The 15,042-nt window shown below is 40.9% G+C and overlaps 1 protein-coding gene across 9 annotated transcripts in view; it reads right to left on the reverse strand.

Annotated features, from left to right (window-relative positions):
* TAF1D (TATA-box binding protein associated factor, RNA polymerase I, D) overlaps positions 1-14,976 on the reverse strand; it is a 17,271-nt gene extending 2,295 nt beyond the window's left edge. For 2 of the 9 annotated variants that reach the window (XM_014958351.1, XM_014958350.1), the window contains exons 1-12: positions 14,554-14,627; positions 12,426-12,674; positions 11,867-12,323; positions 11,422-11,597; positions 9,820-9,877; positions 9,214-9,498; positions 7,312-7,382; positions 5,634-5,686; positions 3,991-4,077; positions 3,455-3,502; positions 2,296-2,333; positions 1,730-1,802 (exon numbers count right to left, since the gene is read on the reverse strand). In XM_014958351.1, the coding sequence (XP_014813837.1) occupies positions 9,346-9,498; positions 9,820-9,877; positions 11,422-11,597; positions 11,867-12,323; positions 12,426-12,661 (1,080 nt within the window). In that variant the 5' untranslated portion in view covers positions 12,662-12,674; positions 14,554-14,627 and the 3' untranslated portion in view covers positions 1,730-1,802; positions 2,296-2,333; positions 3,455-3,502; ... (2 more) ...; positions 7,312-7,382; positions 9,214-9,345. Of the gene's footprint in view, positions 1-939; positions 1,803-2,295; positions 2,334-3,454; positions 3,503-3,990; positions 4,078-5,633; positions 5,687-7,005; positions 7,059-7,311; positions 7,383-9,213; positions 9,499-9,819; positions 9,878-11,421; positions 11,598-11,866; positions 12,346-12,425; positions 12,675-14,553; positions 14,628-14,961 lie in introns of those variants that run through there. The other 7 variants (XM_014958343.1, XM_014958347.1, XM_014958344.1 and 4 more) reach the window with 7 other exon arrangements.
* Positions 14,977-15,042: the final 66 nt, after the last annotated feature.

Here is a 15,042-nt window from a genome sequence, read left to right on the forward strand (position 1 = left end):
CAATTTTTTTGTTTTTTTAAAACCCCCCGAAAAAAAAAAAAAAAAAAAAAAGAAAAATAAACTGAATGCACTTGCTGAGTCCCAATATCCAGTTCTCACCCTGAAACAGGAACTTAGTGAGTACACCCAAATACCCAAATCCCCAGTGAGGACAGAGGCTGTACCAGCACAAATACCAGGTTTCACAGACACGGCAGAATGAAAACCAACGATGCCAAATGCTGAGCTACTGTGGCACTGTTCTTTGAACACCCCACCAGGAGAAGGCTGCTGGGTGCAGATACCACACAGTGCAAGAGCTGCAGCAGCCCTTCATCCACAACACTCCAGCTTTTTGTAGGCACCAGTGTCTAGCGACAAGCGACACTGATGGACTCCTCACTTCACAAAAGCTGCCCTCCAACTCACGAGAGAGAGACTCCATGAATTTCTTAAGAGGAAGGGCAGTTTCAGAATTCTTCTGAGATGTTATATATTCCTACCATGAAGGATTTATACTTCCTCCACAGAGCATTTTGCTTTTTTTACTTTAAACCCTGTATTCTATAGAACAGAAACCAGGAATTTTAATGGTATAGTAGTAAACTGGCTGAGCTGCTCAGAAATTAGCTCTTTAAAACCCAAACTTAAAGATATAAACCCAATTTGCAGCTCAGTATGAAACTATCAAACATCTCTTAACACAGAACAAGAATGCAGCACGTTTATGGAGTTAAGTTCAGACAGTGCTGTCTCTCCTTACTTACAGCCACCAAACCAAGAATTAATAATCACTCCATGATCAAGAAGGGAACTCTTTCCAAAAAACTCAACTCACATGAAATAAGGTTAGAAATCAGGTAACTACAGAAAAAAATCTGGCTGAACAGCAAGTTCAGCCCATGCAATTCCACATGGTTATACTCCAAGTCCCAGAACACACCATCTTTTGGCTCTTACCAAGCTTTTCCACTTGAATCACTTTCCTTTGTACCAAAAGTGTAAGTCAGTGCCTACAGGAGAACATAAGGTGTTATTACAGTTCCTAGGATGCTGCTTCTGCCGAGGTTTGTCTTGCAGTTTTATCCCACAGAGCTAACAGGTAGCTCAATGGGTAAAGCGAAACCACAAGTTTATTCTGTGAGGCGTTTCCAACGACATGAACCTACAGAGGAGATCCCATCGGGATAGACCTCAGCACTCCCAATAGCATAAATGAACAAGTACATACAAATCAAGCAGGCTGGAAAGGTCTCATAGTTCCTACTAAGTGTCTTTTTAACTGGTTTCAAGACATCAGGGTGGAGGAGGAAGGTAAATGATACACTAACACTTGGGGAATACAAAGTAACATCTTCATATTAGCAACAGTTTAAATGTTAGAAGTTAATGGTAACTAAGGGCAAACAACAAAGGGAATTAACCACAAAATTGTACTCACACAGAATCCTCCCTATAACTTTCCTGCTAAGCATAACGTGTAGAAGTAAAACGATCAGTTTCAATAGTTAAGCTGATCACATCCTTTTTTAGAAATGTGTATGAGTGTTTTTTGGACAAATCAAACTTAAAAGAAATTCTTCACTTAACAGAGTGAATACTACACTAAAATACACCAAAATAGCGTTGAATTAAGTCCCTGAAACACTCCACAAGTCAGTAAGCTTCATGTGATACAGACTTCCAGCCATGGAAAACCAGAGCCCTCTGATCATTAAGGAATATGCAGAACCTCAGATATTGCACTAACCTAGAAGAGGCTTCAGTTTTCTGTGAAGCAGCATCCTCAACTTCTTCTCACGTTTTCTCTAATTACATATCACCTGAAAAAGCAGGACAGTGTTACAAACTGACACGTACACCCAGACAAACCAGCAGAGCACTCAAGTGGTTGTAACCCCCCAGGTGTTTCTGATGGCCTGTATTTGGAATTATCCTATTTAATTTGACAGTTCTTATTTCCTGTTTATTTTTAAAAGAAAGTCATGACCTTTGCTCAGTGATACAAACCACTGCATGCTTATTCATGATCTTTGCTCAGTGATACAAACCACTGCATGCTAAATACTCAGATGCCCAGAATAAGGTGACATGACAAGGACACTCATGTAGTAATTTGTTCAGAAAGGCTATTCTCACTCACTCTTTTCAGAGCAGTTGAACATTTTGCCAATCATCACAACAATTTTCTCACAACATTCTGAAGTTTAGGGGAAGGTAAGCTCTTATCTAAAGCAACATAACCAGCTCACCAAGCTACAGGCAGCTAACCTGCAACAGGCAAGGGTTAAAAAACCACCTGTCACACTAACTTACCAAGAGGCTAGTTCAGACTGGACCATGGTGTGGACTTCCTAGAAAGAAGCAAATTGTTGCATGTGAGTAACAGTTCCAAGTTTCTTCAGTATTTTAAGTAATTTATTAAGACTTAGATACTTTTATACTAAATACGATGCAGGCAGGCCACAGGCCAGTTACACTGTCTGAATGCTAATGCCAAAACGAAGCATTTCTTATCATATCACACAACCATCAGCGATGCAGGCAGGTGCAGGCCAGTTACACTGTCTAAATGCTAATGCCAAAACTAAGCATTTCTTATCATATCACACAACCATCAACAAAATTAAATCAGCAATTTAAAGAATTGGAGTATTACAGCACAGAAGATAAAACCGAGGGAGTCACCCAACAGCCAGCTGGTTCTGTGATGTAAAGAAAATGCTTACAACATACTATTTTAAGACAGCTTACAAAAGTGCCATAATAAGCCATCTACAATAAGTATTTTTCCTCTACCTGCTACTTCTGCTTCCTTTAGTGGGCAGGATGCAGAATTCAAAAATCACCAAAACAAGCCTATCCTTGGGATTCTACAGTAGTTGCATCTTTAACTACATTTGCATCATTGTCCCACTAAGCAAACCTGTTACAGGTCTCATTGTCACCACTGCAATTAACTGTACAGTGAGGAAAGCACAACCTGTTACTCTTCTAGCCACGTTCTTCAATTCAGACACACAGTGAGTTGTGTCTATTTGCTGAATAACGAGGCATAGCAATTAACTTCTTCACAACATCTGCAGAACAGCTTCCAGTTTTAAAGCCTGGCCAGTTAACTTTGAAACATGCCACTAGCTGCCATCTGGGTATTTCTGTTTCAAAACAAAATATTGTTTCTTTTTACAAAGGCAACCAAAAGCTAAGATCTGAGCTTTTATGATCCTCATCCAACTACCTCCATCTAGAAAAACATAATTAACTTCTTCACAGCATCTGCAGAATAGCTTCCAGTTTTAAAGCCTGGCCAGTTAACTTTGAAACATGCCACTAGCTGCCATCTGGCTATTATTGTTTCAAAACAAAAATATTGTTTCTTTGTAAAAAGGCAACCAAAAAGCTAAGATCTGAGCTTTTATGATCCTCATCCAACTACCTCCATCTAGGAAAACACAACTACTTCCTTGATACTCACCCTTAAGTAGAAGCTTTCCACTGTGTTCCAGGCATCACAAAAATGCCCCTTTAAGAAGAAATATTTTGGAACAAGGTCATAAATTTAATTGTACTTTTATCCTGTAACAGTTCAACAGTTCTTCAATGTTGTATCTGACAAGCTTTCCAATATGAAATTTTTAAATCTATTTGTTTCAACAGAAATACCAAGTTTAACCAGCACATCTGCATGAAAACCAACGATGCCAGCTGCTGAAATACTGTAGCACTGCTTTTTGAACACCTCATCCAAGCTTTCCAATAAGAAATCTTTAATCTACTTGTTTCAACAGAAATACCAAGTTTAACCAGCACATCTGCATGAAAACCAACGATGCCAGCTGCTGAAATACTGTAGCACTGCTTTTTGAACACCCCATCAGGAAGATACTGCTGGGTGCAGATACCATACAGTGCACAAATTAAATCAGATTACTTCCTACAGGAAATAGTACTTGTCTGAAAAAATTTAACACTCTTGTGCTGAAGTTCAGGAGAAACACAAAGCTCACTCACCTCTTCCACTAACACATTACACTGAAGTCCATCCAAGTAACAGGTTTGTACATCAGAAGGTCAGCAAATAGCTGTCAAGAATTCAAGCTGTGCAAAAAAAAAAAAAAGCAAGAGCTGCTGACTGCTGCTGACCTGGTGTGTTCATCTGCAGAGTCTGGAAAGGAACTGGTATCACTCCACTTCTGCAACATGAAACCCACGCCCTAGATTCACCAGTATTTGAATGAACTGTTGTGTCAATACATGAAAACATTGTCCCTTCATATAAGTAACACAACTAATATGTTCATCAGCTGTGGGTTGCAAAAGAAGGGTTTTTTTCTAAGCACTAGGTTCCAGGTTTTTGTCTACAGCAACAGACAAAAACTGAACACGTGCTAGAACGGACTGAATGTATCGGCTTTCCTTTTCCCCACTGTTCTTGAAACAGGAGGCTACACCACCAGGAAATTACACCTACAGAACTTCTCCTGCATCGTAAGCAGAGAAGATCCCAAGTACTGTCTGAACCAAAACAGATGGAGCTGCCCTGTGGGCTGAATGCATCAGCTTTCATTTTCCCCACTATTCTTGAAACTTGATTTAACACTGTTTCTCAGTTTACTATATACTTACCATTAATAACTGTCACCTCCTGCTACTATGTTCTGTTTTTAGAGACAGGTATAGTTTGGACTAAGGTAACTGTGGCAAGAAGTTCGGTATCAGATACACTGTCATAAGAACAATTTCTGCTGTGTCAAATCGGATGTTAGCTAGCCCAGTACCCTCACTGGCCAAACCCCATGCCCTGTTCCTAGCCTCTCACTGAAGTACATTCTTGCAAGGTTTCATTACTTGCCCAGCTTCAGCTCAGGGCTTCCCATGTTTGAGCAACCTGCTCTAGTGGGAGGTGTCCCTGCCCACAGCAGGGGGTTGGAACTTGATGATCTTTAAGGTCCCTTCCAACTCTAACCATTCTACGGTTCTATGTTAAAGATGTTTTCCAGCCCAGTAATCTTACATGGCACTGTCTTCCATGCCATTTCCTAGACTCTCCTGAAGCCACACAAACTTGGTGACAAGTTCCACAGCTTCAGCAATATGTACTTTCAAGACTAACAGCTCTTTTCTGCTCTCCCTCCTGTTCTTGCACAGGACAGGCATTGAAATGAAATTATACCAGAGGGAAGCAATCAGAGGGTGCAGCTGTACCAACAGCCCAGGACAGAAAGAGTGGGTGAGGCACCACCAGGAGATTACACCTACAGAACTTCTCCTGCATCATAAGCAGAGAAGATCCCAGGTATTGTCTGAACCAAAACAGATGGAGCTGCCCTGCAGCATTCAACATCGGGTAAAATCAAAATATTTCTATACATAACTTCTAATAAAATTGCATTTAATATACAGGTATTCAAGAAGTTATAGTTTTCATTCAAGCAAAGGCAACAGGCTCTAATTTTGGTCAGACTGACTAAAGAGACGTTACCCTGAACTCAATTTTGGAGACCTCAGAAGCTTCACACAGAAGCTGCACTGCTCTGGAACATGGCCATGTATTCACTTGAACTACCAATTACTGTTTTTAAAAAACATTTAACCAAGTAAAGCAAAAAAGCTATCTGAAGAAAACAGGAACTGCAAGCCAAGTAAGAGCTTACCTTCCACATCCAAGAAATTTGAGCAGTATGTCATCTTCCAAAAGCAACATGAACTAGAAGGGAAAAAGCAAAGTGATAAGAACTATCAGATACTGTGAAATAAGTGACGACTCCTACAGCCAAAAGCCAGGTTTCAGCAATCAATTTACAGTTGTAATAAGCTTGATTTTCATGTATATTTATCCAGTTCTAATCAGAATTGAAATTTAGTTCATTTCTGAGTCACTCAGCAGTTGAACAGAAAAATTCATCACATGAACTGCAGAATGAGCGAGACGCTTTCATTTTCCCCACTATTCTTGAAACTTGATTTAACACTGTTTCTCAGTTTACTATATACTTACCATTAATAACTGTCACCTCCTGCTACTATGTTCTGTTTTTAGAGACAGGTATAGTTTGGACTAAGGTAACTGTGGCAAGAAGTTCGGTATCAGATACACTGTCATAAGAACAATTTCTGCTGTGTCAAATCGGATGTTAGCTAGCCCAGTACCCTCACTGGCCAAACCCCATGCCCTGTTCCTAGCCTCTCACTGAAGTACATTCTTGCAAGGTTTCATTACTTGCCCAGCTTCAGCTCAGGGCTTCCCATGTTTGAGCAACCTGCTCTAGTGGGAGGTGTCCCTGCCCACAGCAGGGGGTTGGAACTTGATGATCTTTAAGGTCCCTTCCAACTCTAACCATTCTACGGTTCTATGTTAAAGATGTTTTCCAGCCCAGTAATCTTACATGGCACTGTCTTCCATGCCATTTCCTAGACTCTCCTGAAGCCACACAAACTTGGTGACAAGTTCCACAGCTTCAGCAATATGTACTTTCAAGACTAACAGCTCTTTTCTGCTCTCCCTCCTGTTCTTGCACAGGACAGGCATTGAAATGAAATTATACCAGAGGGAAGCAATCAGAGGGTGCAGCTGTACCAACAGCCCAGGACAGAAAGAGTGGGTGAGGCACCACCAGGAGATTACACCTACAGAACTTCTCCTGCATCATAAGCAGAGAAGATCCCAGGTATTGTCTGAACCAAAACAGATGGAGCTGCCCTGCAGCATTCAACATCGGGTAAAATCAAAATATTTCTATACATAACTTCTAATAAAATTGCATTTAATATACAGGTATTCAAGAAGTTATAGTTTTCATTCAAGCAAAGGCAACAGGCTCTAATTTTGGTCAGACTGACTAAAGAGACGTTACCCTGAACTCAATTTTGGAGACCTCAGAAGCTTCACACAGAAGCTGCACTGCTCTGGAACACAGCCATGTATTCACTTGAACTACCAATTACTGTTTTTAAAAAACATTTAACCAAGTAAAGTGAAAAGGCTATCTGAAGAAAACAGGAACTGCAAGCCAAGTAAGAGCTTACCTTGCACATCCAAGAAATTTGAGCAGTATTTCATCTTCCAAAAGCAACATGAACTAGAAGGAAAAAAGCAAAGTGATAAGAACTATCAGATACTGTGAAATAAGTGAAGACTGCTACAGCCAAAAAGCCAGGTTTCAGCAATCGATTTAACAGTTGTAATAAGCTTGATTTTCATGTATATTTATCCAGTTCTAATCAGAATTGAAATTTAGTTCATTTCTGAGTCACTCAGCAGTTGAACAGAAAAATTCATCACATGAACTGCAGAATGAGCGAGACCCCACGCACCACCTCGCTAGGCCTTACCAGGCAAGAACCCCACTCCCAGGTCCAGGATGAGCCTCTCAAGCCATACAGAGTATTTCTCAGGTAGATGCCTAAAAGAGTTACATTTTGCCATTAATTTTGGACCAATAGTAAATGGGATCTTTAACTAGTAAAAAGTAATTCTTGCAGCCTTACTCCCTAGAGCTACCAAGTTGCAACTGGGAACCCCCAAACTTCCTTTATGAAGATCTGGGACCTTAATTTCAGCATATGAGGAATGCAATTTGATCTGCTCTCGGTGTGAGCACCTACTGTAAATCTCCTCAGACCATCAGTTACATTTTGAAGGAAATTAAGCCAGTAGATACTTTTTCTGACAACATCCCTGTTCAGCACAAACTACCTTTAGCTGCTGAACAGCTGTTAGTTTGTTGCTGAAAGACTTGAGTATTTGAGTAGAACAATCATCTTGTTGATTCACAAGTCAACTTCTCAAGCACTTTATTTCCACTGCTACCAAGAAAGCCTTGTTGTCTAGGAGTTAGTCACGTTCAGACCATTTCCACGCATTCACTAGTCACATTCCCAGCTGTCCAAAACACCTTTGAGAAAACTATTTGCAACTGGGGCAATGCTTTTTAAGTACTTTCATTTAGAAAGAGCTTTCATGGTCTGCTTAGTCACATTGATATCAGGCCCCATTCTGGACAGGACAGCAAGAGGGGGAAAAGAATCTTTTAAGATTCACTGTGCTGCTGCAGTTATTAAAATAACTTAGAACTTCAAACAATTGTATTACATTCAGGAGCAGAAAATTAGTTTTCAGAAAAGTTATTCCACATGGAATAGACAACCTCAATCAAACAGATTGGTTTTATCATCATTAGAATGCATTAACGGACTTTTGTCCAAGCTAACAATTTTACATTTTACTGTTGACACAAAGATCTGCGTTAAGCTTCAATTCTGTCTTTAAGCCTTACTCAGCTCGACAGAGTTGAGTATTTGAGTTGAACAATCATCTTGTTGATTCACAAGTCAACTTCTCAAGCACTTTATTTCCACTGCTACCAAAACAGCCTTGCTGTCTAGGAGTTAGCCACCTTCAGACCATTTCCACACATTCACTAGTCACATTCCCAGCTGTTCAAAACACCTTTGAGAAAACTATTTGCAACTGGGGCAATGCTTTTTAAGTACTTTCATTTAGAAAGAGCTTTCATGGTCTGCTTAGTCACATTGATATCAGGCCCCATTCTGGACAGGACAGCAAGAGGGGGAAAAGAATCTTTTAAGATTCACTGTGCTGCTGCAGTTATTAAAATAACTTAGAACTTCAAACAATTGTATTACATTCAGGAGCAGAAAATTAGTTTTCAGAAAAGTTATTCCACATGGAATAGACAACCTCAATCAAACAGATTGGTTTTATCATCATTAGAATGCATTAACGGACTTTTGTCCAAGCTAACAATTTTACATTTTACTGTTGACACAAAGATCTGTGTTAAGCTTCAATTCTGTCTTTAAGCCTTACTCAGCTGTTAAAGTATTTCAGAGTATAATCTACATTTCCTTAAGATACAGAAAACCCCTCAAGCACCACCCACAAAAAGTCAGCTATGAAAGAGAAAAGGGGTCCAAATTGCTCTTTGTAACACGAGCATGTATATGTATGATGCACATGCACTTTTCTATACTGTGCCACTTCTGTTACAATATTTGGAACTTGTTTTCCTATTTTCAATTACATAAATTCTGTGATCCATTGGTTAACAGAAGTCAAGTCGCAGAAGTTGCATTTCAGGAAGATTATGAGCCACTGAATCAAGGATATTACACAGCTGGTACAGGACAGCACAGAAGACACTCAAAAGCTTAGCAAAAAGGCAGATCACACTTGTTTTGTAACCGTCTTGGACACAAGCCCAATATACTCACCTTAAACCAAATCTGCCTAGGTTGCTTGGTTGACAGCTCAACATTCCCTCCAGATCAGTGGTTTAAGTCAAGTCGGCCATGAGAAAGGAATGTGAGGAGAGATCACTGCCATCTCATTTCTTAGTTTTCCGTTCACTGAGGGGAACTTTGCAGAATCACGGAGTTCTCAGAAGCAGAGTCATCTTCCTCTATTTCGATCACTTCAACTGATTTCGCATGTTTCCTTTCCGGCTTGGATTTTTTCTTACTGGGAATTTTGCTGCTTATAATGAAAGAGCTGTTCTCCTATGCAAATGGGAGACAGAAAAATTCACAAGTCTAGTTCTGAGCCACTTAAGAGGTAAAATTTTGACAGTAACTTTGAAGATTTTAAGAACCCTTCAGAGAACTCTAGAATTCCAACCCATTCCAGCATTACTTCCGAAGAGGAGAGTGTGGACTCTTAAAACAACTTCCCTCTGCATTCCATATCAAGATTCATAAGTATCATACAGGTAACTCTGGAACTAAGCTCAAGAATTAAGTACTGAAAACATCTACTAATTCTTTAAACTCAGAAGAGAAAGAAGGTTAGAGAGTTTCTGAAGTTAAGGAATATTTACTCACCACGACTCTGGCATCAAAGTCTCCTGGATTATCAGAATTCAAGCTGTCATCGTCATCACTGAAATACAGAAATTCAGATCAAGCTCTGCACTTTTACAGTAGGCTACAATGTGTAAACTACTTTTCTACTACAAGCCCTGTTTTCTCTTAATGCATATGGAAGCACTACAGCTTGTAGGTGTAAGATATAACTATAAGATATAACTACTTGTACATGACATTGTTCTCAAATGTTAGTTTCTGACAGCAGAATTCCATCCCAACTAGTCACACTGGCAGGATGGAAGCAGTGGTCAGCAGAACAGACTTAGTAGTAGCCATTGTTAGTGGTACTGAGATACTTAGGATTACACTGGCAAACATGCTAGAAAGTCAGCAAGTCAGAAAACAAGCAGAATACAGTGAGGAAAGAGACCTCAGCTGAGACACAACAGCTGAGATTATCTCCAGACTGCCATGAAACTAGTATGAAATCCCACTACTGCCCACAGGTTTTTCTCTCAAGATAGAAAGAACTCCCCAGAAAGAGATGAAGCCATTTTAGTACTATGGTTTTTAACAAGTGGCACCAGAGGACTGGTTCCAAAACCTCACTGGTCTTCTAGTACTCATAAAATATCAAGAATCGAGTCCTGGATGAGCTGGCTTGTATTTATTCTACAGAACTTTCCTTGTTCTGCTTTTTTAAGAAAGGAAATTATTTATTGTTACTGATTTTACAGGCTCAACCTAATACTTCAACTCAGATAAATTAGCAGTGTAAGTCATTATTAAAGCCAACAGTAGCTCAAAGAGCTTCGTACCTTTACACTGTCTGTTAGGCTTGTTAGTTTTAGGTGCTGAGTATATTTATAACATTAATTATCCTCATTGATTTACTGATCCCTTTACTACATTTAAGTTAACTGACCATAAAGATCTAAACTGATACTTCAATGCTTAAGAAAGTAAAAAGGAAATTAAAAACATATCTTTTAGCCTTTGGCATAAAACACTCCACATCTTTATTTGGGAAAACTATAGAGGGACTAAATTAAGGAAATACCTTTTTTAAAAACATTTCTACTGTGTCATTTTAATGAGACTGTACACATCACCATTTGAAACAATGATCAGTCTTCACATTAAAAATACCTCATTCTGCAAAAAGCTCCAACTCACATTTACAGCGGCTAAGTACTTTCTTCCCAAAATAAACAATGCTTACATCAGCAGATATTCACATTTAGATCACACAATGCTGATATAGGCTAAAAGGACAGCATAGGAACTCAGCTTGATATATCTACAACTCTGTCACAAACTTGCATGCTCCTACAAGGAACTATACTACCTCCTGAACTCCACTGTAAGAGCAGAAGATTGTACTGGTCTGACTGGGATGGAGTCAGCCTTCCCCACAGCAGCCTGTATGGTGCCGTGTTTTAGGTTTGTGACTAGAGCAGCACTGATGCCCTCCCCACGCCAGCACACAGGCCAGGGGTGACCAAGAGTTGTGTCTGTGTGTTTGATGCATCTATCCGTAATAGACACAAACTTATATTTTAGTTAAGAACAAAACAGCAAGTTTTATACCACCTGAAAATATAAGAATGAACTTACTTCGTCTCCTGAATAGGGGAAATGGGGCCTTCATCATCTAAGTATTTGTGTTTCCGTACCACCAGACATTCTCTTTCTAAGTCTTCACTGGCCTGAAGGGCTTTCAAAGCTTTTCTAAGATGTTCTTCGTATTTAAGCATTTCAATGTACTGGAAATACCCCTTTGCAGCTGCTTGCTAAAGAAAAATGCATGAGGTGAGATCTTAAAGATACCACTATAAAGCATTTATATTACGAACTACATTACGATGTTATATTGACACCCATATTTCACCTGTTTGTCTTAAAATTATTAGACAGACAACATGAAATGTCCTGTTTAACAGAAGTTAAAAGTGTTTCATTGTTTATTGTAGCGCATCAGGTAGAAGCCAATTTAAATTCCCTTCATTTTTAGACTAAAAAACCCCAATACTACATTTATCCCACCAAACAGAGGGCTCACCTCATAGCCAAGAACCATCTTTAAGGGAATATGTTTCTTCCCATAATATTTTTCAACGAAGGGGAATTGAAAGCCTCTGTGTAGAAGCCTTCTCTTTCGCTCTTGAGGTGAGGCTGTCAGGGGTGGCCTCCCCGTAGGCATCTGTGTGCTCACATACTTTCTCCTCTTCTTCTTGCCTGAGCCACACTTATATTTTCGGTGTGCAGCAGCCTTAAACTTCTTTCCCCTGAAGTGATAAGCAAAAATGGCTTTCAAGTTGAATTTTGATTTCTTGGTGGAAGTTTCAGATGATTTCACTGGACTTGGAGGGGACAGAGAAGAATCTGAAGAGCTTTGGTTGTCACATGCTCCTGCAACAGATTCAGCTTGTTGCTCTGAAGATTCAGATCTCTTTTCCTTTGAAGGTGCAATGGAGCACCTAGGATGGTACTCACTGCCACTAGCAGCAGAGACATCACTGAAGAAGAAAAAAATAATTACTTTCAAAAGAATGTATACTTTTATGATAAACGACACAGGTTCTTTGCATGAAAAACTTTAACTAGAGATAAAAACTCACTTTTCTGAATCACTGCTGTCCAGTAAAATCCCATCTGAAGATTTGTACGTACTGTTAAGCTCATCTGAAGACTCCTCAGGAGCACCATTCTTCTGCCTTGAAAGTGAACACTCCACTCGTGTATTTTTTTCATGTGCATGTACCTCATTATATGGTTCTTTCTGCTGACTGCACATCAGCTCTCGGGCATCAGAGTCATCAGAGTCAGAAGACTGTGACTCATCTGTATCAGTCATGTTTCAGTTCGCCCTAAAAATCACAGAATGATATGGGGTTGGAAGGGACCTCTGGAGATCATCTAATCCAACCGCCTCTCAGAGCGGGTCCACCAGAAATTAAAGAAAATTCTATGTTAATTAGGTAACAAGCCTTCCACCACTCCACCTAATAGGGTGAACTTAAAATAATACGCAAAGATTTCCCTATGAACCACGAGCAAATGTATTAACCTTCATAGTAACAGTTAAGATGCAACCACTTATCTCAAGATAATCATAGCATAATTTAGGTCAGAAGAGATTTTTACAGCTCTTTTGGTCCAACTCCTACTAAAAGCAAGGCTAACTTCAGAGTTCCATCAGAAACTTAGTATAGAAACTTACATCAGAACTACAGGTGTGTTCTGCATGTTTTAACCCTCCCCTTCCTAGCAATAAGTTTTCCCTCATATAAGCACAGATGCATGTAGCCAACAGTGCCTTATACTTGTAAGGATAATGTAGTTTTAAGTCATACACAAATACTTTACTGTGGTTTACAGCTTTTTAAAACTGATCTAAGACAGCAGCATCATCAGAAGCAATGCCATCTTCCCTCTGTTCGTTTGCTGGCTAGTGATACCTAAAGCCTCCAGCTCTAACCATCTATCAGCCCTTTGTTCACTGGTTATCAATCCACCTGGGGACTAGCCCCACAATGAAAAGGTTCATTTTCAGTTTAATCTGCAAAACAACCCAATCCACCCCTTCAGCTCCTCAAGTCTATACAAAGGGACTGAAACACACCACAGTGCCATTCCTATGTGACAGCCTCAAGTTATTTTACCTGTGTGTTAGTTGTTTACTAGCCCTGTAGATCTGTATCTTATAAATTTTACTGTGCTTTTTATAGTTTCACAAGCCCATCATCGCAGAATCATAGAATTGTCTAGGTAAGAACATCTAGTCCAACCGTCAACCTAACTCTGATAAAAATGGCAGGGGGGTTGGAACTAGATGATCTTTAAGGTCCTTTCCAACCCAAACCATTCTATGATTCTATAAAAAACCCCATCACTAAACCGTATCACTAAGCACTATGACAACCCGTCTTTTGAATACCTCCAGGGATGGTGCCTCAACCACTTCCCTGGGCAGCCTATTCCAATGCTTGATAAGCCTTTATAACCTCATAACTCATACAATCTCATACCCATTAATACTTCAAACACACAGTTTGGCACCTGAATGCACTATAGCCAAACTCATCTGCTGTCCTCAGATAACGTGCTGTTGTCTGGATAGCAGTTCCACACTTCAGCGTACAGATTACTGCAGGGATCCAGCAAGCAGGCTGCCCAGCAAACTGATAAGTCTGAAAGCACTGCAGATACATATCGACCGGCAGTAAAGAATAATAACAGCAAGCCAGAACCAATGGCTACAGAACACAAACCACCATGATGGCTCATATTAACTTCCAATTCCTCTCTTAGCCATACAGCTACAGTGACCTCAAACTTATTCTCAGAACACAGCAGATAAAATATTGTAAGTCTGCTGCAGCCATACACCACTGATTGAATTTTAAACAGTTTATGTTTAGATAGCTTTTTGCATCATTTAACTGTTGAAGGCAGAACTTCCCCTGCTGCACTTTTCACAATGAAAATATTTCATAAAAGTACCCTAGACCTTAAACTCATCCTAACACACTTAAAAGAGCAGGGCAGAGGCCCAATTCTGCCGTTCGCTGTGAGGAAAAGGGATTTTTGACAGAAACCTGCAGTGTTGTGCCCTGGACAAACGAACCACTACTGTCAGTCCACCCAGGACTTCACAAACACAGCGTCCGGAGACGGAACAACCTAAAATAAAAGCAGGAGCACACACGGCAACAGCACTATTAACTACGGGGGCTGTGCCTGTACAGCTGGCAGCTCAGCATCATTCACCGCCTCTCCCGCAGCTCCCTTCCTCGCGGCCAGCACACCGGACGCACCTCCTGAGGCAGAAAAACAACCGACATGTAACCGGCTGATTATTTCACGTCATATTCTCTCCTCCCAAAAGGAGCCATCGATTAATTCACCGACATTTACCTCAGGCCGAAAGGACGCACCGCTCGCCCCCCCCACCCCCCCCACCCCAACGGGCGCCAGGGCGGACATTTTGGGCACCCACCGGCACCGCTCCCGAGAACAGCCTCACCGGCGGCCGCCGCTCCGCCCGCTCCCGGGGGGAACGGAGGCCACCCCGCGCCCCTGGCCCTCCCCCGCTGGCGGGCTCCCCGGTGGAGCGCTGGGCGAGCGGCCACGGCTCGATACGGCCGCCCTCACCCGGCTCCTTGGCTCCCGCTGCCTCAGGCGCCGCGGATGGAGGCGGATGCGGAGCTCGCCCTCACCTACCTCCCCGCTGCC

This window comes from Calidris pugnax, unplaced genomic scaffold (genome assembly GCF_001431845.1).
Source record: "Calidris pugnax isolate Ruff unplaced genomic scaffold, ASM143184v1 scaffold252, whole genome shotgun sequence".
NCBI lineage: Eukaryota > Metazoa > Chordata > Aves > Charadriiformes > Scolopacidae > Calidris > Calidris pugnax.